Source organism: Dendrobates tinctorius, unplaced genomic scaffold (assembly GCF_039654945.1).
Source record: "Dendrobates tinctorius isolate UK_male_01 unplaced genomic scaffold, ASM3965494v1 ptg000022l, whole genome shotgun sequence".
NCBI classification, from domain to species: domain Eukaryota; kingdom Metazoa; phylum Chordata; class Amphibia; order Anura; family Dendrobatidae; genus Dendrobates; species Dendrobates tinctorius.
The window spans coordinates 28,887,604-28,914,588 of NW_027361690.1; the positions used below are offsets into that span (position 1 = coordinate 28,887,604).

Here is a 26,985-nt window from a genome sequence, read left to right on the forward strand (position 1 = left end):
GGCTAAGACAACATTTCAGTGAGCACAAACAAATTCCTCAAGAGGTTTAGTTTCCAAAATGTGGCCACATGTGGGTGGTTTCTGCAGTTTTGGTACCACAGCAGCTCTTCAAATATGACATGGCACCTGCAGTCTATCCTTGCCAAATCTGCGCTTGAAAAGTCAAATAGGGCTCCTTCCCTTCAAAGCCCTGACATGTGTACCCAAAACTTGCACAACAATTTATATGGTTCATGTTCTCCTGCTACCCTTGTGAAAATGCAAAATTTTGGGATAAAGAAACCTTTGTGGGAAAAAATAAATTTAAATGTTTTCATTCCACATTTCTTTAATTCCTGAGAAGCACCTGAAGGGTTAAACCTTGAGGGGTGCAGTTTTTAGAATGGTGTCACTTTGGGGTATTTTCTGTCATATAAGCCCCTCAAAGTCACTTCAAATGTGAGGTGGTACATAGTAAAAACAAACATCATGCAAAAGCAGGGAGACTGAGCGCAGACATTGTTGGAGTGAGACGTGAATGTAAAGGCCCTGTCACACACAGTGATATCGCCAGCGAGATGGCTGATTTTGTGATGCCACAGCGATCTCGCCAGCAATATCGCTGTGTGTGACGGGGATCAGCGACCGGCCCCCCTGCCGGGTATCGCTGATCACGCTTGATCGTCCTGGGCCATTTTTTGATCGTTGGTCTCCCGCTTGCCAGCGCGCATCGCTACGTGTGGCATCGGGAGACCAGCGATCAGAAACGCTGGACGCTGGCTTCCAATGCAAACATCGGGTATCTAAGAGCCGCGCAGCTCTTGGTTACCCGCTGTTTACCTTGGAAACCAGCTTGCTCACTGGTCCTGATCGCTGGAGGGGATGTCTATGTGACAGCTCACCAGCGACCAGCCTAATGATGTCCCAGCGATCCCATACATGTCGGATTGTTGGTGGGATCGCTGAGACATAGTTATGTGTAAAAGGGCCTTAAGGTTTTTTTATTTAACATGGGGGCAGGGTCAGACTGGCCCACCAGAGAACCGGAGGATTCTCCGGTGGGCCCAGGCTCTGACACCCGCTGGCATATTGGCCAACAGCTGCCTCAGGGCCCCATAGCAGCACAACCAGCTGCTATGGGGCCCCTGAGTCAAGGGCGGCCCTCCCGGTGACAGGAGAAGCAGCTGCAGACAAGCTTCTGTCCTCGCTGCTAAAGATAAAATTAATATTCACGCTTCACCAAGCCCCCATGGGCGTGGAGAGGAGTGAATACCATTTCTCTTCAACAGCGGGCAGCGTTAGCTAACAAGCTGCGGCTAACACTGCCCACTGGTCAGGGCCCCCAGCGCCGACTCCCCCCGCTGCATTGAACTGAAGGTGAGGAGTGTTTCTTTTCTTTTTTTTTAATGCAACAGTGACTGTGGGGCCATTCTGGGGGGGGGGGGGGTCTGTGCTGTATACCATGGTGCTATGCTGGGGGGGCTGTGCTGTATTCCATGGTGCTGTGCTGGGGTGGTCTGTGCTGTATACCATGTGGGGCTGTGCTGTATACCATGTGGGGCTACATTATATTCTATGGGGAGGTGGGCTGTATTATATTCTATTTGGGGCTACATTATACTATATGAGGAGGCTACATTGTATCCTATGGGGGGTTGGATTATATTCTATGGGGGGGCTAGATTATATTGTATGGGGGCTTCATTGTACTTTATGAGGGGGCTACATTATATTCTATTAGGGCTGCATTATACTATATGAGGAGGGCTACATTATACTATATAAGGGGCTGCATTATACTCTATGAGGGAGCTGCCATATATTCCATGGAGGGGCTGCATTATATTCTATGGGGGGGTTACAATACATTCTGTGGGGTGGCTGCATTATATTGTATGGTGGGGCTGCATTATACTGTATAAAGGACTATAGGGAATACATTATACTATGTGAAGAACTATGGGGTGCATTATACTATGGGAAATGAATTGTACTACATGGATGACTGTCGGTGTATTATACTATATGGAGGACTGAGCAGTGTATTTTAATATATAGAGGGCTATGAGGAGTGTATTATACTATATGGAGGACTACGGGGCACATTATATTATATGGAGGACTATGGAGTGTAAACTGTATATGTGCTGCTGATAACATGATACGGTATGGGGACAGATTGATCCATTAGTGATCATTCTGTCCCCATCATTCCTTTCTCAGACGGTGGAAAGAAGCCGGGAAACAAGTGTTGAACGACAAATATTGTCGCTCACACTCATTTAGCGGCCTGAACTCAGAGCATGTAAACACATTTGAAATGCTTCTGTGTGATGTGCAATGTGTTAGCATTTGGGGCCCCATTTTAAACTTTGCTTAGGGCCCCACTTTGCCTAAAACCGGCCCTGCCGCTGCTGAATCGAGGCTCCTAAAGGGGGGCGAACCCCAGTTGCGATCCCTGCAGCTTGGGACCGGAGCAGAGCTGCAGGGATCTGACACTGTCCTCCTTCCTGCTCACCTGCCCGGCACATCCTGTCTGACACAGCGCAGCTGGATGTCGTCATCATTTAGTGCGGCTGTTTCAGAGCGGAAGCTGCCAGGATGTGCTGCGGGGCACATGCGGAGAGGTGAGTGAGTGTTGCCTGCGTGTTTGTGCCTGAGTGTGTATGCATGTGAGTGGTGCGGTGAGGTCTGTGGTACTGTATGTGTGATGGTGAGGGGGAGGCTATGATGGTGAGGAGGAGATGATGATGGTGATGGGGGGAGGGAGTGATGATGGTGAGGAGGCAGTGATAATGATGATGGGGAGGCAATGATGATGGTGTTGGAATGGGCAATGATGGGGGTGTTGGGAAAGAAAGAAATGATGGTTGTGGTGTAAAGGACAATGACTGTAGTGGTGTAAAGGACATTGGTAGTGGGGGAGGAGGTGGGCTACATTATATTCTGTGGGGGGGGGCTGCATTATGCCATATGAGGGTGCTACATTATATTCTATGGGGGGGAGCTGCATTATAACTAACAAGGGGGTTGCTGTATTATATTCTATGAGGGGGCTGCATTATATATTATGAGAGAGGTTACATTATATTCTATGAAGGGGCTACTCCTCTATGATGCTACCCCAAACCGTGCTACGTAATTGAGACGTTTACTGCCTTAAATTATACCCCGATATTAGCGAGTTTTACCACACAATTGGTGGTCTTGTATTTAATTTCTGTGTAGATACATAGTGGGCCCCAAGAATGATTTTCTCTGGTGGGCCCAAGGTGCTCCAGTCTGACGCTGCATGGGGGACTACAGCATTTAAGAAAGTATAAACTATAGTAAAAAGGAATGTAATACTAATAAAAAAAAACAAAAAAAAAAACAAGCGTGCAATGAGGCACTAAATCAAGCAGACTGATCAAATGTGAACCCTATAAAACTACTTGGAGAAAACCAATTTTTTAGGGTTCAGCATTTAAGAAGGTGTCCATGTAAAGGACGACTATTTAAAATGTGGATACATCGGTCAACGTAGGTGCCAATTCTTCTAGCACCCAATAACTAGTCACTAAACCACAGACATACCGCTGCTCTTCTCCTTCCAGCATTTTTCTGTAGGCGTTAATCTCCATGTCCAGCGCTAGTTTGACATCCAATAACTGCTCATACTCCTCCAGCTGTATCTGCAGTTGGTGCCTCATATCGGCCACTTCTCTATCCTTCTCAGACATCAGTCTCCGTTGCTTATCCTGCGAGCGGTCCAGCATCTCCTGTAACTCTCTCACCTTGTTCTCTAGAGCAGAGTTCTGCCACAGAGCAAAGTATACATTAAGATATCACATACAACAAATTCCTTCTTCCTTCACCTAACAGGAAACCAACATTTTTTCATGAGCTGGAGACTTTAATCCCTTTACAACCTTGGGATTGTGTGGTTTTTTTTTTTATTGTTTCGAGTTTTTTTTTTTTTTTTTCTCCCCTTCTTACCAGAACCATAACTTTTCTATTTTTCCTTCAATATAGCTGTATGAGGGCTTGTTTGTGCGGGATGAATTGTACTTTTAAACAACACCATACATCTTACTATACAGTGTACTGAAAAGAGAGCACAAAATTCCAAATGGGGTGAAAATTGATAAAAAGTGCAATTTCACAATTTTATTTTAACTATGTTCAGTATATGGTAAAACTGACCTGGGATTATGACTCTACTGGTCAGTATGAGCTCGCAGATACCAGACATGTATGGATTATTTAAATGGTGAAAATCTTTTTACAGAGTTTGTTAAAAAAAATAAATAAATGATCATTTACAAGACCCGTAGAGTATTTTTTTGGGATCTTGTGCTGGGTGAGTGTTAATTTCTTGCAGACGTTTCTATTGTTACCAAATTGTGGTAGATGCGATGTTTCGATCACCAGTTATTGCAATATTGCAGCAACCAGAAAAAAAAAAAATTGCCATTTTGATTTTTTTCTCTAGTTATGTAGTTTACCAATCAGATTAGTTTAGTTTATATTTTGATAGATTTCTGAAGGCAATGATACCAAACGTGTATTTATGGCTTTATTATGAGTGGGGCAAAACCTTTTATATTTGTTTTTCACTTTTTTTTTTTTTTTTTTAAACCTTGCACTAGATGCAATAGTCTCTTTAGGAGACTTGAAGCTGCGATCATCCGGCAGCTTGTGCTACACACGGCAGAACATCAGCCCCGCTATGTGTGACAAATCATAGTCTCCCTTATATGCCGGCATCCAAAGAAGACCTGCAATGACAGGCACGGGGGGGGGGGGGGGGGAGGGTCTTCTGCAGATCCCCGGCTGTCATGCCTGCCATCATCACCTGATGGGAGGAGCTTGTGACGTGCTGCCGGTGACAGTTAAATGCTACTGTCAGACTGACACCGGCATTTCATATGTTAACAGCGGTGGGTGGATCGCGATTCAACCAGCGGCTGTTAGGGCACATGACAGCTAATAAAATCGGCTGTCATGTGCCTGAAAAGATGTGAGCTCCGCACAGGAGCCTGCATCAAAGAGAAGGTGGAGACCTATGACACACCTATAGATCATAGGTCTTAATGGGGTTAAAAGGAATCTAATCAGGCTTTTGTTATGCAATCAGAGTAACATGATGCAAGGACTGAGAGCCCAATGCCAGAAATGTGTCACTTACAGAGCTGTGTTGCTGTTTCAATAAAACCAGCGTTTTATCAGTAGGAGTTGATCACTACAGGACTATAGCTTCCCAGACAAGGAGAACACAGATGTCTTTTATACTGATAAGTTCAAACAGGTGCCATTACTACAGGTGGAGGACAGAGGAGCTTCTTAAAGAAGTTACAGGTCTGTTAGAGCCAGAAATCTTGCATGTTTTTAGGTGAACAAATATTTTCCACCATAATTTGCAAAATAAATCTTGCCAAATCAGACAAGGTGATTAGCTTTCTCATTTTGACTCATAGTTGTGGTCTACCTATTTTGTCAATTACAGGCCTCTCTCATCTTTCTAAGTGGGAGAACTTGCACAATTAGTGGCTGACTTAGGCTGGATTCACATTAGCGTTGAAACAACGCTGCGCACTGCGTCGGTAAGCCCCGCCCCGATCCGGCTCCCTGCCCGCCCCAAATGGGATCACCGCCTACCATCGCATTTGCACGCATACGATCGGCGCACCCGTCAAAAGTGCGCAGCACGCTACTTTCACACTGGTAGCGCATGATCTGCGCACCCTATGCTAAAGATAGGGTGCGCCGATCGCATGTGTGCAAATGCGATAGTAGGCGGTGATCCCGGATGGGGCGGGCAGGGAGCCAGATCTGGGTGGGGCTTACCGACGCAGTGCGCAGCATTGTTTCAACGCTAATGTGAAACCAGCCTAAATACTTCTCTTCCCCACTCCATGTCTGTTCTGCCGTAGGAGGTTATATGCAGTACACCTTGTAATTTTATTAGTCAAAATCACTGCTCATTCGGATCTTAGCAGTCATGGAGGTGGCACTAAACAGTGACTGACAGGCATCTGCGTGTACAATTATACACAAGGATTAGACCAATTCATATTCATTATGCAGCTAGAAAAAAAAAAAAAAAAAGAACTAAAAAGTAGCTTAACAACGAGGAAAATAGCAGCAGCTAAATACTACTCAAAGGGACATTACGCTACATTAAGGCTGTGTGCCCAGGTTGCGTTTATGCCACATTTTTGCCGCAGAGGAAATGCTTAAAAAACAATAATGAAACGCACCTCCATGCAATCCTATGGGATTCCGCAATTGCTGTGCCCATGCTGCGGATTTTACCGCTGCGGAAACTAATAGCGGTAAAATCCGCAGCATGTTCATTATTTCTGCGGAATCACGGCAATTCAGCCGCCATAGGACTGCATTAAAACGCTCACTTTACGCATGTGGCTATGCCCACCATGCGTAAAGTGATCGCTTCATGTGCGGATGGAGGAGAGAGGAGACTCTCCTCCATGCCCTGGGTACCATATTCCTGTAAAAAATAGAATTAAAATAATAGGGATATACTTACCCTCTGATGGCCCCCAGAGTTCTCCCGGCTCTCAGCCACGCTGCCAGCATCTTCCGTTCCCAGGGATGCATTGCACGAATCACCTGAGATGACGTCACGGTCTCGCAAGCATCCCTGGGAACGGAACAGAACGGGAGCACCGCTAAGGACATTGGGGGCCGTCAGAAGGTGAGAATAACCATATTTATTTTTTGCATTCTTTTACTATTGATGCCGCATAGGCAGCATCAATAGTAAAAAGTTGGTCACACTTGTCAAGCACTATGCTTGACAAGTGTGACCAACCTGTCCATCACTTTTCCAAGCGATGCTTCAAATCGCTTGGAAAGCGCAATCATTCTGCAAGCTAAAAACGCTTGTGTGGACATTTCCGCAGCATTTCTGCAATGTAGGCACTTAGCCTAAATATTTAATCCAACAAAACGTCAATAATGAGGCACTACCTGCTTTTGACATTGGCTCAACTGTGATGACATTGTATCTATTCGGAGTTTTGTAGACATGATCTCCTCTCTTGTTGCATTTGCATAATCACTGTTCTTTGCAGCCGCAAGTTGCGCATTCTCCAGCTGTAAAATATTCAGAAGTAATATTACCAGGTAGTTTAGTTATATGGGAAAACAACTGACAAACAGAGGTGAAAAGAATAATGCTGTATTATGTTGTATTTGGGATTGATCAGTGGGTAGTGTTTGCAGATCTCTATATCCATTGCTTACTCAGGTAAACAGGCTGACTAAATATATAATATTATTAATTATTATTATTATTATTATTATTATTATTATTATTATTATTATTATTATTATTATTATTATTTGTACACACACACACACACACACACACACACACACGTGAATCTCACAAAATTACAAATATATCAAAAAGTAAATTTGCTTTAGTTCTTCAATGCAAAAAGTGATACTCATTATATAGTGTCTTTACAGACAGTGATCTATTTCAAGTGTTTATTTCTATTAATGTTGATGATTCTGGCTTACAGCCAATGAAAACCCAAAAGTCATCATCTCAGTAAATTAGAATAATTAACAAAAACACCTGCAAAGGCTTCCTAAGCATTTAGAAAGGTCCCTTAGTCTGTTTCAGTAGCTCCACAATCATGGGGAAGACTGCTGACTTGACAGATGTCCAGAAGGCAGTCATTGACACTCCACAAGGAGGGTAAGCCACAAAAGGTCATTGCTAAAGAAGCTGGCTGTTCAGAGTGCTGTATCCAAGCATATTAAAGGAAAGTTGAGTGGAAGGAAAAAGTGTGGAAGAAAAAGGTGCACAAGCAAACGGGATAACTGCAGCCTTGACAGGATTGTTAATAGAAGGCCATTCTAAAATTGGGGAAGACTGGAGTCATTGCTTCAAGAGCCACCACACACAGAGGTATCCAGGACATGGGCTACAAGGGTCAACATTGCTTGTGTCAAGCCACTCATGACCAATAGACAACGCCAGCAGCGTCTTACCTGGGCCAAGAAGAAAAAGAACTGGACTGTTGCTCAGTGGTCCAAGGTGCTGTTTTCAGATGAAAGTAAATTTTGCATTTCATTTGGAAATCAAAGTCCCAGAGTCTGGAGGAAGAGTGGAGAGACAGACAATCCAAGCTGCTTGAGGTCTACTGTGAAGTTTCCACAATTAGTGATGGTTTGGGGAGCCATGTCATCTGCTGGTGTAGGTCCACTGTTTTATCAAGACCAAAAGTCAGCACAGTCGTCTACCAGGAAATTTTAGAGCACTTAATGCTTCCCTCTGCCGACAAGCTTTTTGGAGATGGAAATTTAATTCTCCAGCAGGGCTTGGCACTGCCAAAAGTACCAATACCTGGTTTAAAAACAACAGCATCACTGTGACTGATTGGCCAGCAAACTCGCCTGACCTTAACCACATAGAGAATCTATGGGGTATTGTCAAGAGGAAGATGAGAGACACCAGACCCAACAATGCAGACGAGCTGAAGGCTGCTATCAAAGCAACCTGGGCTTCCTTACACCTCAGCAGTGCCACAGGCTGATCGCCCCCATGCCACGCCACATTGATGCAGTAATTGATGCAATAGAAGCCTCGACCAAGTATTGAGTGCATTTACTGAACATACATTGCAGTAGGCCAATAGTTTGGATTTTAAAATCATTTTTCAAGCTGGCGTTATAAAGTATTCTAATTTACTGAGATAATGACTTTGGTTTTCACTGGCTGTAAGCCATAATCAGCAACATTAAACAGAAATAAACACGTGAAACAGATCACTGTAATAACTCAGAGTCTCACGTTTTGTATTTAAGAACTGAAATAAATTAACTTATTGACGATATTCTAATTTTGTGAGAAGCACCTGTAATATACACAGAGAAGTTCAAAATGCCATCACATGGTCAAAATTACCCAATGGAGACTCAAAATAATAGCATCTGTTATATGGTGGATCAGTGTCCACTGGGGTGGACAAGAGGTTTGCGTTTTGGATCATTTCCAACTAATCTTCCATATTGGAAAAACATATCCAATAAGGATACAGACAGATATTGCATGTTTGTCCATGCACTAAGACTTACTTACAAAAGCTCCACACTGAAAAAATATTCATGGTTTACGATCACATTTTCTAGATGCAATTCAGACATTTCTTCTTATGTTAGCGAGAAATCAATCTTTATTTTTGACAGAAAACAGAGAATGCTCATATTATACATCCCAAGAGAGGTATAATAAGGAGGATGAGACAAGCCACATTCCGGGACTGCTTTCAGGTGCACAATACATTTAGCAAATAGAGATCTACCGAACTGCTGACTCACCAAGATTCAGAGTAACATTATGGCAACCAACCAGCAGATTGAGGGGGGAAACATTGCTGTGTGAGAAAGTTCCCACGCAGCTTTTGCCATAAAGTGAGACCAGGGACTATGTTTTTACAGTGGCGGAGGAATACAGTGCGGAAGGATACCTACCTCCCGTCACTGGATTCCTAGAGAACCGTAGAGAGCGGTCGCATCAGCTGATGCTGCTGTTCTCCACGGGAAATCGGCGTGGGACACGCGTGGATTTTTGCGGATCAGGGAGTATATTGTTTGTTTGCTATTTTCATATTTTTCCACAGATGACACTGGCTTCGGGGATCAAAGTGACGGTGAGTATGTACTCTGTTAAATGTACTGTATGTCTATATGTATGTATTGTATGAATGTATTGTATGTAGTATGTATGTTGTATGAATGTAGTATGTATGCTGTATGAATGTAGTATATACGTAGCATGTATGTAGCATGAATGTAGTATATATGTAGCATGTATGTATGTAGTATATATGTAGCATGTATGTATGTAGTATATATGTAGCATGTATGTATGTAGTATGTATGTATGTATGTTGTATGAATGTAGTATATATGTAGCATGTATGTAGTATGTATGTTGTATGAATATAGTATATTTGTAGCATGTATGTAGTACGTATGTATGTTGTATGAATGTAGTATATATGTAGCATGTATGCAGTATGTATGTTGTATGAATGTAGTATATATGTAGCATGTATGTAGCATGTAGTATGTATGCTGTATGAATGTAGTATATGTAGCATGTATGTAGTATGTATGTAGTATATATGAAGCATGTATGTAGTAGGTATGCTGTATGAATGTAGTATGAATGTAGTATGTATGTTATATGAATGTAGTATACTCGTATATGTAGCATGTATGTGGTATGAATGTAGTATGTATTATGGTTTTTTGTTTTTTTACATTTAACACATTAGCCGGATGATGGGACTACTACTGTCCCATCATTGGCTAATGTGTCACTGTCATTGTAGCAGGCATCGCCCGATGGGACTTGTAGTCCCATCGGACGATACACACACACACACACACACACACACACACACACACACACACAACCCCGGCACGCCCGCACAGACCACCGGCAGCCGGCACAGGCTTCCCGAGAGGCCCGTACAGACCACCGGCAGCCGGCACAGGCCCCCGGCAGGCCCACACAGACCACCGAGAGGCCTGCACAGGCCCCGGCCGCACACACAGACACGCACAGTGTCTGCCCACACACCGCCCACACTCTTCCCCCCTCCCGAACAGGATGTACAGGGAAAGAAAGGGGTTTTTTTTTTTTTTTTTTAATTCCGATATTTCTGTCCCATTGACTTGAATGAGACTTCCGGGATTGGAATCGGCGATACCCGATATTTATTTATTTTTTTTTTTAGATCGGCCGATCCAATCCGATCCGATATTTTTCAATATCGGGTGGTATCGCTCAACACCATCTATAATGTCTGGTGAATGTATGGACAGATGACCAGGTGGCGGCTCTGCATATCTGCTCAGAAGATGCGTTCCCCCTTTCTGCCCACGATGTTGATACTGAACGAGTAGAGTGGGCTTTTAGAGACGTATGAGGAACGTTCTGTGCCGCATAGGTGAGGCGGATAGCTTGCTTGATCCAATTCGCGATTGTATTTTTTGCCGCCTTTTTGCCTTTATTCTGACCGGAAATTTGAATGAATAAATTCTGGTCAAATCTCCAACTCTCTGCTGGAGGTAGAAGGGAACTACTCTACAGAGTGTGTGAAAGGCTTCTTTCGTGTTGGAGGGGTTTGCACATAAGGAAGGCAATACAATGTCTTGGAACCTATGGAAGATCGAGACTACCTTAGGCATAAAGGAGGGATCTAACCTCAGGATGATGCTATCCTCCGTGATGGTTAAATATGGCTCCTGTATTGAAAGGGCCTGCAATTCTCCTATGCGCCTTGCGGTAGTAATTGCTATCAGGAACACCGTTTTTTAGATTTAAGTTTTTCAGAGTCATGGAAGACAGTGGTTCAAACGGCTCCCTGATCAAGCCCCTGAGGACTAGGTTCAAGTCCCAGAGGGGGAACACCTGTCTATGGAGTCTGGGACGGATCCTAGATGCTGAGGTTATTAACTGCTTGATCCATCGATGGTTTGCCAGATCTTGGTTGTAGAATGAACTAAGGGCTGACACCTGGACCTTTACGGTACTAGGTGTGAGCCCCAGATCTAGGCCTTCTTGAAGAAACTCTAGGATCTGTGCGATATTAGGATGGAAGGGATCTGGAGCATTTGGGGAATACAAAAGATGAAAACTTCTTCCAAACCTTCACGTAAATGGCGTTAGTCACTGGTTTCCTATTCTTCTGTAGAGTTTGGATTACTTTTTCGGATAGGCCTTTAGCCCTTAAAATTCCGGCTTCAGAAGTCAGGGCGCAAGGTTCATTTTGTGCGGGTCTGGGTGCATTAGAGGGTGCTGGTGAAGGAGATTGGCCCTCTGGGGCAGAAGTATTGGACCTTCCTGAGCCATGTTTCGTAGGGCTCTGTACCAACTTCTCCCTGGCCACAAGGGAGCTACTAGGATTGTAGTGACTTGCTCTGCCCGTATCTTCCGCAGTGTTCTCGCTATCATGGGAATCGGAGGGAAGGCGTAAGCCAGATTGAACTGCCGGATGGGAGAAGGCATCTACTTCCCACGCTCCATCGGTGGGACTGAGGGAGAAAAAACATTTCCACCTTTGCATTTTGACCACTGGCAAAAAGGTTCACATCGGGATTTCCCCATCTTGACACCAGAGACAAAAAAAAAAAAAACTGTCTGGTCTAGGCTCCATTCCCCAGGATGAACATCCTTCCTGCTGAGGAAGTCTGCCTCCACATTGTCCAATGCCCTTAGATGTACTGCTGATATGGACAGCAGATGTTTCTCTGCCCAAGAAAAAATTCTTGCAGCCACCAATTTTAGGTTGAAGAATTTCGTGCCTCCTTGGTGACGAATGTAGGACACTGTAGTCATATTGTCTGAGTAGATACGTACATGATGGTTTTGGATAAGGGTTGACGCTGCCTTCAACGCTTCTTCTATAGCTTTCAGTTCTCTCACATTTGAGGAGCTGGCTCTGACGTCTGGGGGCCATATCCCCTGGAAGTGTGATTTCTCCACTATAGCACCCCAGCCTCTCTGACTGGCGTCGCCTTCACATGACCTGGAAGAGGGGTTCTCTTGGTCAGTGTATTCTGACATCTCTTTGAGCATCGGAGTACATAGGACTGAAGGATCCGAGTATGGGCTTGAGCCCAGGAGACGGCTTGGATGCATGCTGTAAGTGAACCCAGGATGGACATTGATTCTCTCAGGTTTGGTGCCCTCTCTGGTCTCTGAACGAGGTCGAGCTGTCGTTCCCTGGGTAGAAAAGATGTTCGCTTTTCTGAGTCCAGGAGTATCCCCAAGAACTTTTTTCTTGCAGAGGGATAAAGGTCTGATTTTTCCAGGTTAGGAATCCAGCCCAAGGACTAACATTGCCAGAGATTTCTCTACGTTCTGATTCAGGCGAGATATGGATGGAGCTATTATCAGAAGGTCGTCTAGGTATGGGACAAGGCAGATCCCATGCTGGCGAATGAAGATCATTGCATCTGCCATCACCTTGGTAAACACTCGAGGGGCTGATGACACCCTGAACGGCAGGACATTGAACTGGTAGTGGCTGACCTGGGACCCCTGGGACACCGCAAACCCGAGGAATCTCCTGTGGTCTGGATGAATCGGGACGGGATAGTAAGCGTCCATCAGGTCTATAGTGGCAATCACCCAGTTTTGTCCTATGAGGGGGTTTGCTGATTTGACCGACTCAATCTTGAATCGTCTGTACTTCACCAGCTTTAGGTTTATTATAACCCTGTGCTTCCCTGAGGGTTTTACAATCACAAAGAGGCGAGCGTAGTGGCCTCTGCCTATCTCCTGTTGTGGAACTGGGGAGTTCGCTCTTGCTTGCAGAAGTGTTTTTATGTCTGACAGCAAGGATCTTTGGAGGTGCACCTGTAGGGGTTATTCTCAGGCATTGAGGGGGAGGACTCTGAATTCCAATCTCAGTCCGTCTCGAATGGTGCGAAGAACCCATTGGTTTGAGGTTATGGACTGCCATTGATCTATGAAATTCGAGAGTCGGCCCCTGACCGGAATACTGTCATTGTTTGTCAGTAGGGTTTTGTTGCTGTAGGGGGGGGGCAGAATATTTCTGCCCTTACCTCCTTTCGGATAACTCCACCGGCCCATTTTGCCCTTCTCTTTGAAATCTCTCTGGGAGGGCTGGTCACGGGGAAGGGGGGGGGGGGACGAAAAAAATAGTTTCCTAGGTTTCTTTTGTTCTGGAAGAGATTTCTTCTTATCCGTGTATTTCTCCAGGATGTCATCCAGAGCTGGGCCAAATACATAATTCCCCTGGAAGGGAATCGCACAGAGCGTTGTTTTTGAAATAAAGTCTCCTCCCCAAGATTTCAGCCACAGTGTTCTTCTGGCTGAGTTGGAGATGACCGCAGACTTTGCTGCTACTCACATGGATTCCGCAGAAGCATCAGCTAGGAACCCTGTTGCTTTTTGTAATCGGGGAAGAAAGTCAAGGATTTCTTCCCTGGCGGTCCCTTGAGTGAGGTGGTCTTCTAGTGTACGCAGCCAGCGAAAAAGGGACCTGGCTACACAAGTAGAGGCTATATTGGCCTTAAGCAGGGTTGTGGAGGCATCCCAGGATTTCCTGAGCAGGCTCTCCATTTTCCAATCCATGGGATCCTTGAGCCGAGATGAGTCTTCGAATGGAAGAGCCGTTCTCTTAGTCACCCTGGACACCTGCACGTCCACTTTAGGGACCTCCTACAGGGAGCAATCTCCCTCTAAGGGAAACAGATTCCTCAGATCTGAGGGGACACTAAGCCCTTTCTCGGGGAGGGCCCATTCCTGCATAAACAGGATTCGGATGTTTTCGTGAATGGGAAACCTCTTTGGGCTTCAGTCCCCCAAACATTTCATCCTGAATAGAGCATTCCACTTCCGCCTCCTCCAATCCCATAGTGCCCCTTACCATACTAACTAAATCCCCCATGTCCTCAGACGAAAAGTAGTATTTTTTGTCATCGGGTTTGGGGGCCGAAGTGGAACTCTCATTTTCCCATGCATCCTCCGAGTTAGAGGTATCAATTTCGCCCGAGTCCAATTCCACAGGGGCCGCGTTCCTTTTCCTAGCAGGAGGGGGCTGCGGCATCGGGGTCTGGGCAACAGTCATCATAGAAGTTTGGACTTCTTGTTTGATGAGGGTTTTTATACTGTCCAGTAGGGAGGGCTGCTCTGCACGTATTACATCATCCATGCAGGGCTGACATAGCTTCTTCCTATATGCCGAGGGAAGTTTGGTACCACACACACACACTTGCGGCTCGGTTTCTTTATAGGGTCAGGGGCCTTGTCTCCCTAAAACAGAGAGAAGGCATACCAAGTCACCTCAGGGACCACGTGGACAGAATAAAAGGGGACCCACCCCGCTACTTACAGTAGGAGGGTGAACGCTGGGCTCCGCAGAAGCAGATCGTGAGGGCTTATCGCCGTCCATGGTCAGTCTGTCACAGTCACCAGTACAGAAATGGCCTTACCTGGACGCACCCAGACCAGGGTTTTAATAGCCGAGGTCCACCAGCATGTTCCGTGCTCCTCCTCCCCTGGTCCACAGGTGGGGGTCATTGTAATCACCCCTCCTCGTAGCTGATTCTGCTGCGGTCACCCGTTCCCCCACCCCATCAGGGGTTGCTGGCTCCGCTCCCTTGACCTGGTCCAGCCTCTTGTTTAGCGGCAGGTCGGTGAGAAGCTGGGGGTCAGTAGAGCCACTGACGGGGGCCCGAGACGCTAATGGCAGTCCAGTCATACCGGCCGCATAAGCGTTCCATTCGGGAACACAGGAGGGAGGCCAAACCGGAAGCTCGGCGCCGGTCCCTCCGTCACTTCTGGTGCGCGCGTGCGCCTGCCGCATGGGGAGGAGGACGCCAGGGAGCTCACAGAAGACCCCGGCCGCACATCAACGCCTCATTTTACCCCACAAGGGGGTGCAGGAGAGGCGGACAGGGGTCCCGAGTTTCGACGAAGCGGAGACGGGAGCAGCCGTCACACGGAGGAGAGCGGAGCCCCCGACCGACGGCCGCCCGGCTTCGGGTAACCAACATAGTGCCTCCGAACGCTGGCCACGGCAGCATTATCGAACCTCTTCATGCCCCATAGGGGACAGGAAAAACACTGGAGGTAAGCAGGAAGGGGAAGGTTATTTAACCTCTTGTGCATTTCCTGTCCCCCATTAGGGCGGGGAGACATCCTCCAATATGGCTGTCGTGAAAGGTGACTAGAGAAAAGTAGTATTTTAAAAAAAAAACAAAAAAACACACGGACTTTATGATCTCTAGGCAGATGTAAACGACAGATATTACTACTGGACATGTGAACAGAGCCCACATTTCAAGCAAGTTCACATAGCTGGAATTCCTTACATGTTGATGGGGTCATACACATTTGTATAAACGTACACAAACCTGCTACTTTTGGGGAGATCAGAAGATCATAACACCTGTAAGGGGGGGGAGGGGTTCTGAACAGAGGTTTATTTCCTTTTACTTACAATGAATCAAGAGAAATTGTTGTCGGTCAGCTCATGGCTCACAATCTAGCCTCGCTCTACTTACTTTATACTGTAATGCTAGCGTCCTATAGATTTGTACCTGGTCTGGATCTTGGCTTGTCTCTATCTGTCCTTGGACCTCACTCTCTACCAACCTGTTTTTTAATTCCATTTCTTCTCTTCGCTGCTGCTCTACTACCTCTTTAGCCATCACTGTAATGCTTTCATAATACATCTGCAGACAAATATTTAACATTTTTCATAGTGAAGAACTGAACACATATCCCCTTGCTACTGTACAACATCACAAATAAAATATATTTAAAATCAATTTGTTAATGGCTCCTAACACTCATCAGTTCCTTTCTTACAATTCTTTTTCTGAATGCCTGCTGTATTACTGGGATATATTCCAATGGTGACCATGCAATGTTACATATTTGCTGCAGAAGCCCATAAAAGAAAATCCAGAATAAGGTATACTCGTGGAACGGTTTTTCTCTAAGGGTATGAGAAAACGTTGCGGATTCTGTGGCGTTGTACAGTACCATTAAAGTCTATGAGAAATGGAAAAGGCTATGCACATGCTGCGGTTTTTTCGCACGGACTTTCTGTGGATTTAAATCCGCAGCATGTCAATTTTGTGCGGATCCGCAGCGTTTTTACACCTGCTCAATTATAGGAATCCGCAGGTATCAAAACGCAGGGGAAATCCGCACAAAATCTGCACTAAATCCGCAGGTAATTTTACCTGCGGATTTAGCCAAATCCACGCAGAAAAATCCACAGGGTAATCTGCAACGTGTACACATACCCTAAGAGGTTGTTGCACACCACTTTCAGCCCCACCTTGCCTACATTATCAGACTGTCTGAATCCCTGAAACAAAAAAAAACAAAAAAAAAAAAAACAGCTGGAATCCCAGGGTGAACTCCACTTCCCAATGGCTCTAGGTATGCAATTTTGACTTTTTTTGCTCCTTTCTTGCCTTATCCATCTTTTCAGCTGGGCACAAGAGCATAGTTTACTACAGCACCTCTCACTATTTCTTCCTTGGTCAATAACCTGTCGTCGTGCAAGGAATTCCAGCATTTAAGTATTGTAAGAAAGTCACATGTGATCACACTTCGCTTGTTACTTCTCCTTGGTTGACACATCAGACGTTCAGTGCTTCATTGAAGAATATCTTTGTGCTTTCCTAGACCAGTGAAAGCTTTTACTATAAGGGGAAAGCATTCATTGAACCTGTTCAGGCAAATTCTAATAATGCACCAATGTAGAGATCCAGTATTATGCGAATCTAAAATATTAGATATCTAAAACCCTGATGTTCATTTAGTAGTTCACAAGAAAACACCAAAGAATCACCTTAGCGCAAAATGTCTTTTCTAGCTGCTCCTTGTAGTCTTTGATTTGCTGTTCATGGTCGTTCCTTAGTTCCTGTAAAGCTTCAGCTAGTTTGCTTTCAAATTCTATGCGTCGGCCAGAATCAATTTCTACAATCTTGGTGTCATGGCGTTTTTTCATTTCCGACACCTCCTGTGGAGGAAAGAAAGTAAATTCATGTTAGAGTGTAAGATTATTACAGAATGTGATACCTCCTTAGTCCACCGACACTGCATGTGCTAAAGACAAAATTGTTGTTACCCCTTATTGTTAAAAGAAAGAAAGGGCACAGAATTAACATGAAACTGACAAAAGTAAATGTCGGTTTGTTATTACTGAATACCAACTAATGAGAATCAAACTTTGAAATTGTTTAACAGAAAAAAAAAAAACAAAAAAAACAAAAAAAAAAAAAACATTGAAATGGCTTGGAGAAAAATGATGCTATTTTTACTTATTTTGTTGCACCACCTTTTCAGGCGATCATTGCAAACTAATGATTACTGTAACCCTCAATGAGGCTTCTGCACCTCTGCACAGGTATTTTGGCCCACTTATAAGAAAACTGCTCCAGCCGTCTCAGGTGTGATGGCGTCTCTTCCAGACTGCAGGTTTCAGCTCCTTCGAGAAATGTTCAATAAGATTTAGATCGGGTCATAGAAGCCACTTCAGAATACTCCAATGCTTTGCTCTTAGAGTGTGTGCACACAATACGCATTTGCTGCGTTTTTGTTGGGTTTTTCCTAGAAGCTGTCACAAAACCGGAAGGATTTCCTAGACCCAGCAAAGTGAATGAGATCCCTGAACTCTCATGCACACGTTGCTTATTTTAATTTCTCTATCGCTTCATTGGGGGACACAGAAACCATGGGTGTAGGCTGCTGCCACTAGGAGGCTGACACTATGCAGAAAAAAAAGTTAGCTCCTCCTCCGCAGTGTACACCCCACCGACAGGAAGTAGGATGCTCAGTTTAGCTTCGTGTCAGCAGGAGGTGGACACGGGTCTTTCACTAGACGCTTATCTACCTCAATGTGTGTTGTTTCTTTTCAGGTTTACGGAGGGATACAGTGTGGTCACTACTGTACTCCCACACAGAGACTGAGTACGGTGTGTACTGCCACCCCGTATCCTCATAAGTCTGGACGGCAGGACCCCAAAATCCCTAACAGACGCGTGTTTAGGTGATCCGCAAGAGAAAGAATATCTGGTCCTGCCTACGTCTCCCACCCACTCGCCCACCAGAGCCTGTCAGTAAAGGAGACACGGACGTCCCGCAACATGGATTCTGGACGTCCGATTTTTGTGATTGAGGAGGTACTTTCCCTCTTTCCCCCCCCATGTGCTGAAGAGGAGAAGAAAACGGGAAAGGAAAAAGGAGAAGAAAAAAAACCCCACACCCTTTATTCAAAGAGAGGGTGGTTTGGGCGGCTGGCGCAGTTCATACCTTCCGGCTGGTTCCGGGGGCCTCAGCACTGCCTTGCAGATCCTATGTGGAAGAGAGGGGTTTTGGCACACAGGCTTCCTATTCTTTGTGCCCCTTGCAGCCTAAGCGGCGTCATGGCGCTTTGTTTGCGCCACTTTTAGCACCCTGGCGCCACTGTGGGGACCCGTTTGGCGCAATTTTATGACCTCACATCACCTACACATCACCTACCAGGTACAGTAGTTCAAACGGCCGCATTACTGTGGAGACGTGTCTGGGGTTGACTGCTTCAGTAGTACTGTCCAGTTTTCAGGTGAGTCAGGAGCGTCCTCTCTCGCGTCCCTCACGGTCTTTTGCAGCCTTTGCCTAAGCTCCCGTCTAATCGCCACTCGAGGTGAGGTTCCGGCATTTATTGCTCAGGGCGGGCTACAGCTGCGGTTACAAGCCGCTTTCAGATGCGTCAAAGACATCTCTCAGCTACATATTTCATTGTCAATAACATCTGTGGCTTGTTAACAGTTAAACGTAAGCACTACCATGTCCAAACAGAACGGATCTCTGTCCCACAGAGCGGATCTTGGTAGCAACATAACTGGATACTCCACCTTCAGATGGGTCAGACTCTCGTGTCAGGTACCGATGTTCGCGGTTTTACTGCGGCATGCTCTGTACCCCAAGTGTGAGTTGCCCCACAGGAGTTTTTTGCCATCTTCTGATCAGTTTATTGTACTGTCCAGAAGTTATCTTTACTGCCGGTGTGTTCCGCCTATCTTTAATGTTTGGCAAACAGTAGTTTATAGGTTCTAGCCTGCCCTAAGGGACTTCAAGCTACCACAATACCTAAGCTCCTTATCTGTCGGAACTTACCTTTTGTTTCTTACAGACGCCAAGCTAGGCTGGGTTCACACGTGGCGTTTTTTCGCGTTTCCGCTGCGGTTTTTACCGCGCGATTTTGCTGCGAAAAATAAGCATCCCATGCATTCCTATGGGATACCGCAATGCTGTGCTAATGCTGCGGTTTTTACCGCGGCGGAATTGCTTTGCGGTAAAAAACGCAGCATGCTCATTAATTTTGCGGAATCGCGGCCATCCCGCACCCATAGGAATGCATTGTTCTGCTTACTTTCCGCATGTGGCTATGCACACCATGCGAAAAGTAAGCAGAACTTTTGCGGATGGTACCCACGGTCCGGAGGAGAGGAGACTGTCCTCCGGGCTTTGGGTACCATATCCCTGTAAAAAATAGACTTTAAAATAAAAAATACACCTTCCGACGTCCCGCGCAGCCTTCCCGTCTCTCTCCACGCTCCCGGTCCCAGTAAGCCTTTGCGAGCGATGACGTCCATTCCCGCAGGATCGCGACGTCTCGCGGTCATTCGTGATGACCACGAGATGTCGCGATCCCGCGAGAACGGACGTCATCGCGGTAATTGTCGCAAAGTATTACTGGGACCGGGAGCGTGGAGAGAGGCGGGAAGGCTGCGCGGGACGTCGGAAGGTGAGAATAATATTTTTTTTTATTATTACAATCTTTTACTATTGAGGCCGCATAGGCGGCCTCAATAGTAAAAAGTTAGTCACACTCGTCAAACACTATGTTTGACGAGTGTGACCAACCTTGTCAATCAGTTCTCCAAGCGATGCTACAGATAGCTTGGAAAAACGCTAGCAATTCTGCAAGCTAATTACGCTTGAAAAATGCTAGTTTTTCCGCGGGAATTTAAAATGCAATTTTCCCGCGGAATGGAATTCCGGAACTCTCGCGGTAATTTCCGCGAGAATTCCGCTACATGTGAACCCAGCCTAAAGCCTCCAGCAGCTCAGACATGTGACTTCTGACCGTGACTGGGAGAAGTATCCCACCTCAGACAGGAGTGGGATCTATCTCTGCGCAAGCATCGACCGGAGTAGAAAGCTGCTCCAGTCTTGGATCCAAGGATGAATCTGGTGATAACGTGTTTCTTTCTTCGGCTAGTATTGTATCTTTTCACTGTTATCCTCGGGCGCGTGTTGTCTTAGACTTAGGCTAGCGGGTCTACACACCGTAATCCCCTCCCTGCTCCAGAGGGTCCAGGATGGATTCGGTCGTTTACATCGTCAAACAGATTGACCTGCCTTTCGTCAGCCTAGTTGTCTTCTGGTGTCTATTTGATCTACCTAGACCCAACTTTCCTTACAGTTGACATAATCCATGTTTTGCATGGACTTTCCTTGCTTGACTAATCACTTTTCTAAGTCCAGCTACACTTTTTCCATATCCACCCTCATCCCGGTATGCTGGGTTTATCTTCCTTTTGATCTCAAAGTCATCCAGTAGTCTTCGTTCTACCTCCTTAGTCAAGCAATCAGTTGTCTTTTCATAGCCATCCTGAGCCTACATCGCGGCGATGAGATGCAGATTATCCCCTGGTTCCATTCAGTACGTTTCCAGTGTTCGGCTCTTTCGCAGGTTCTCAGTGGCCTGTTCTCAGGTATTGTCATTTTCTCACAGAACAGCCTTCAGCCGTTTCCAAACAAGAGGGCGCCTTAGTATATCTCTTTCCTCCCGAGCCCTTCGCAAATTAGACTTTCTGCGACTACGAACCCTTTGGTTCCAAGTCTCCCACTTGTACGGTCCTTCCTCTCCCAGAAGTGCATCCCTCAGAGATTCCAACAGCAAATTCACACAGTAGTTGGCAAGGTCAACCTTGAAACCATGCGCCGCTATATCGTCTCCTGCCTTAGTCTCCACCCGTGCTACAAAGTTCTAGAGACACCTGTTCTAGCTTGCTCATCAGAGCATTCTTGTTGGGGACCGGTCAGAAAATTTGACCGTCCTCACTGTCCAAAAATTTTCTCTTGCAGGAAACATGAGTTTTCGCCTCATCGTTCCCATCTAGGGGTTCATTTTGGTTTTCTGTTTCACGAGCGAAATTCTCTCCAAAAAAGTCCCTCAATGAAGCGATCGAGAAATCAGGATTTTTAGTTGCTTACCGTAAAATCTGTTTCTCTGAGCCTTCATTGGGGGGGGACACAGCACCCTCCCAAGTTGAACAGCACGGTTTACTGTATAATATTGTTACCAGGGCTGTGGAGTCGGTAAGCCACAGTTGCGACTCCGACTCCTGGATTTTATCAGACTCAGACTCCGGCTCCTTCATAAATGGCCAATTCATAACAACAAATTTACTGTTGTAAAATATTAAACATCGTGCTTATTCAGTTTCTCACCATCATATAAGTAATCAGACCACTTAGAGCAAAAACTACATTTATTAGAATACAATTAGAATATAGCAAATAATTTATAAACTTTTCTAAACTGTAAGTAAATATGCAATAAACACTTTTATGCAGTTAAGAAGAAATCTATAAATTTGTCCTCAGAAAAAGTATTGCCTCTGTCAGATCCTCCTTCATGGATGACCTCAAATCTGATCTAATTATTTTGAGAGCAGAGAACAACCTCTCTACACTAACTTGTGTTGTTGGCAAAGCAGTAACCACTCGGGCAACATCTCTGACAATGTCAGGATACAGAGGAATCGCTTGTTGCACTGTTATTTTTGATGAACGGTCAAATTTCTCAATTTCTTTTAGTGCACATGAAAAATTCTGCTGAAATGTACTGGCTGTGTTCCTTGATGGGGATGACTCTTCTTCTATGCGGGAACGCTTTGCACGGTCCTTGTGATCCAAATATTTTTCGAAATTAAATTCTTCATCAGTTGATGAGGGTGAAGATGTGGCAGGACGACCAAATTCTTCTTGTTCCTCCTGACTGTTCTGCAACCCTTTCATCCTTACTGCTATTTCAAACAGAGCTTCTTTTCCTTTACTTAGCTGTTGATCATCTAGAAGAATCCGATGCATTGGGTCTACATAAACAGCTGCCAAAAGAATGTTATTTTGTAATAGTAGCTCCTCTCTCCGTTTCATTGATGTAGCAATGCCACTTGCAATTAACCCTCCTCTTTGGGACAGGCGAAACATCAGGTTCTTCCACTCCTTTAAGAAAATACCTGGAGATAAGTCCACTGCTTGTAATATTTTAGTCACTGTAAATGGGTGCTCTAGCAATTTTTCCAGCTCAGTCACCTGATTCCACTGACTTTCATTTAGCGTCAGTTGAGGGTTAGCCATGTCTACAAGAAAGCTTTTCAGTTCAACCAAGCGCTGAATCATTAAGTACGTACTGCCCCATCGTGTGGCTTGATCAATAATTGCCCCTTTTCCAGCACGTCTCTTCAAAATTGAGTCAACTGTAGGGGTTCTGGCAACAGTAGCCAATTTTCTGACCTTGCCAATCAGTGCAGCAGCATGTCTTTCTTGCAGACTGTCTCTTATAGCCAGCTGTAGCGCATGCACAACACAGAGCATGTGATGAATGAAAGAACATATTGACACAGTTTCAACAAGATCTAAACTATCATGTTGCTGTTCATCTGAAGGAACTTCAGTTTGCTCCTCAGTTACAATACTGTGTTCCTCCATTTCAAACATTTCTGTGTCTGTGGACCCAGAATGTTCTTCTAGCTGCTGGTCACCATCATTACTCATTCATTAGCTTAATAGTACTTATCATATTTGAAGCATTGTCAGTTACGACAGAAAGAACTTGCTCTTTTTTAAGTTCATAGTCTTGCAGAACCTTTTCCACCAAGACCTGGAGAAACTCACTGGTGTGATGAGCTTTGGTGTCTTTTACTGCCAATGTCTTGGTAACTATTTCATTTTTGTCACAAACAAATCGGACATTGATGGCAAAATAGTTCACTCTGTGACGTGTGCAGGTATCCATTTTAAGAAACAGAAAGCGTCCCTTGAGAGTTTTTTAAGTTCTTCCTTTTGTTTAAAAGCTTCTTCGATTACTAATTTTCTAATACTCTCTCTCTCCAGAGAAACACCAAGCTTGCGGGCCATTTCCCCATTCAGACACATAAAAGCTGGTCGTGAAAATAATGAAATAGGCACACTATCCTTTACAACAAGCTCTATGATCTGTTTTTTAAATGTATCTACTGTCATTGTCACCGTAACTTTGTCACTGACAAAATATCTTGCAACTGATGGCTGCAAAGTTCTCTGCTCCTTTGTTTGGCTGGAAGAGCTGGGCACTGGTTCATTGGTTTGGATGCAGTCTCTCTCATCCACTGCTTTCAGTACTTCTGGATGAAAGCGCTGTAAATGTCTCTTTAGATTAGAAGCTCTGGTAGGAGCATTTTTATCTTTGCCTGAATATGCACTCATCTTGGCTTCACAGCATTTGTTTTCGTCTGGATCATTTGTCATACACTGACAGACATAATGTTTTCTATCTTGAGTGATGGTGAAATGTTCAAATACAGCTGATTTAATGTGATGCTTCTTTGACATTCTCAGGTTTTTAATTCTGCATTCACAATCCAAATGACAATTGTTTTTCCTAAAAACAATTGTACAAAATTATTGCCAGGTCGTACAACTGATATAGTGGTCAGTAATACTGTTATTATTCCTCATGTACTCACAGTTAACTGATGCAAAGTTTGTTGAAAGGATAATACTTCTTACAGTCTTCCTCTTCTGAGTAGCAGGCAGCTGTGAGATGCTTGGAAGATGCACACCTAGTATGATCTAGTCTAGAGGAGGAGCTTTACTACTAAGAATTTGCAACACATTTTCACTTTCATACATTGTAAGTAGGGGGGTTGGGGCAGCATGAGGTTAACCAAGTATAAGATTAGATAAGGGCAGTGGAGAACAGTGACACACAAGAAGTAAGAAATGTTTCTATCTCCAGCAGAACTGCTTATCACTGTTGTTCATAGTTTGATAGAACATATATATTTGAGTAACATTTATAAAATTTATATGAAAGTTCAATTATGAAATATTAATACATTTTTTTTTTATTAAAGCTGGAGTCGGAACATTTCTACCGACTCCGACCAAAACTAACTCCGACTCCACAGCCCTGATTGTTACAGTATGGATTTGTGTTTTCTGTGGTTTTTATCTCGTTTATAGGTTGCTTCTCCTACTGCATTCTCACTAACTGAACATCCTACTTCCTGTCGGTGGGGTGTACACTGCAGAGGAGGAGCTAACTTTTTTCTGCATAGTGTCAGCCTCCTAGTGGCAACAGCATACACTCATGGTTTCTGTGTCCCCCAATGAAGGCTCAGATAAACAGATTTTACGGTAAGCAACTAAAAATCCTGTTTTTATCCTTGCAGATTTTAAGCAGTTTCACATTTCACCCAAATGACAAAAAAAAAAAAAAAAAAAAAAAAAACACAACAAATGAGCTTTTTTTATGCACTGCGTTGCCTGCCAAAAGATACATTTTTGGTGCAGCAGTGTCTGCAACCAGGGCTATGGAGTCAGACTCATGGAGTCGGAGTCCATTTTGGTGAAGTCAGAATAAAAGGAACCAACTCAGACTCCTAAAATATATAATAAATTGGGTACAGTAGTACAATGCAGGATGTGCTGTAGATGTTTCATAAGAATTTGGAAAGGTTATGACATGTCCAATAAATGTCTGTTCTGTTTTTGATCTAAAGGCCCCATCACACACAGCGATCTCGCTAGCGAGATCGCCGATTTTGTGACGCCACAGCGATCTCGCCAGCAAGATCGCTGTGTGTGACGGGGATCAGCGACCGGTCCCCCTGCCGAGCATCGCTGATCGTGCTCGATCGGCCTGGGCCATTTTTTGATCGCTGGTCTCCCACTGGCCAGCAGGAATCACTGCATGTGGCATCGAGAGACCAGCGATCAGCGACGCTGGACACTGGTTTCTAATGTAAACATTGGGTATCCAGGAGCCGCGGCTCCTGGATACCTGATGTTTACATTAGAAACCAGCTTGCTTGCTGGTCCTGATCACTGGAGGGGCTGTCTATGTGATAGCTCACCAGCGAGAAGCCTGACGATGTCCCAGCGATCCCATCATGTTGGATCGTTGGTGGGATCGCTGGGACATCGTTATGTGTAACGGGGGCTCAACGATCTCGGCTTTTAGTAGAGATGAATCTGTGCTGAACTTTATGTACATACTCAGTAGTAAAGCTCCTCCTCTACAGATCAGAGCAAATAGGCAATGATGAGGAATGCCTGCAGCCCTGCACTCATCAAGAACCGCTAGCGTGAACAGGAAAAACAGGATTAACCCCTTCACAGCCTCCGCCGTACTAGCACTGCAGAGGTCACTTAACTCCCTTTGATGTGGGCTCCAGCAATGAGCCCACATCTTTCCCGGGACATGTCAGCTGTTTTGAACAGAACACGTGCCCAGAATAGCCACAGGTGGAATCGCGATCCACCCACGGCTATTGACTAGCTAAATGCCGCTGTCAAACTGACAGCGGCATTTAACGCACGCTTCCGGCCACTGGGCCGGAAGTCCTCCCACCAATGAACCCAGTCACGTGATCGCAGGTCACCGGTGGATTGGAATGATGACCAGAGGTCTCCTGGAGACCTCTATGGTTGTCACTGACGGCTTGCTGTGAGTGCCACCCGGTGGTTGGCGCTTATAGTAAATGAGTAATTCTACTACATAGAGGTGATCTGATCATCACCTGTATGTAGCATAGCCAATCAGGTTATGGCAGCTTCTAGTTTCCCTTTGAAGCATGCCAAAAGTAGTCAAAAAATATAAAGTGTATATAAATATATATATATATATATATATATATATATATATATATATATATATATATATATATATATATATATATATTTTTTTTTAAAGAATAAGTTTAAAATCACCCCCCTTTCGCCCCATTCAAAATTAAAAAAAAAAAAAAATTAACTTTTCGCTAAACGGCGTACAAGAAAACAGTCAAAACACTAGACATTGCATTAAAATGCAATAACGGGCGATCAGAAGATTGTATCTAAATGGCATCACTAAAAATAGTCAGCTCAGCACGCAAAAAATAAGCCCTCACCTATCCCAAATTCACAAAAAAAATGGTACAAAAAAAAAAACAAAACTATTTTATGGTCATTTTGACGAAAAAATTAAAAAGTTATGGCTCCGAGAAGAAGGGAAGCGAGAAACACGAAAATAAGCAAGGTCTTGAAGGGGTTAAGGCAAGTACTTTTTAAAGCGCAGCTAAACTTTCAATAAACTGTGCATAAACTATTCCACTGTATGTTTTCTCTGTATGCTTCATGTTTTAGTTTTCTTTTCCTCTAAGCTCATGTTTGGAGAGGTTAGT

At 44.7% G+C, this 26,985-nt stretch overlaps 1 protein-coding gene across 3 annotated transcripts in view; it reads right to left on the reverse strand.

Moving 5' to 3' along the window:
* The window catches only part of LOC141084104 (lamin-B3-like), an 88,401-nt gene that overhangs the window by 44,850 nt on the left and 16,566 nt on the right, over positions 1–26,985 (reverse strand). For all 3 annotated transcript variants that reach the window (XM_073568557.1, XM_073568556.1, XM_073568558.1), the window contains exons 4-6: positions 17,352–17,522; positions 6,955–7,080; positions 3,556–3,776 (exon numbers count right to left, since the gene is read on the reverse strand). In XM_073568557.1, coding sequence (XP_073424658.1) covers positions 3,556–3,776; positions 6,955–7,080; positions 17,352–17,522 — 518 coding nt within the window. The remainder of the gene's footprint in view (positions 1–3,555; positions 3,777–6,954; positions 7,081–17,351; positions 17,523–26,985) is intronic.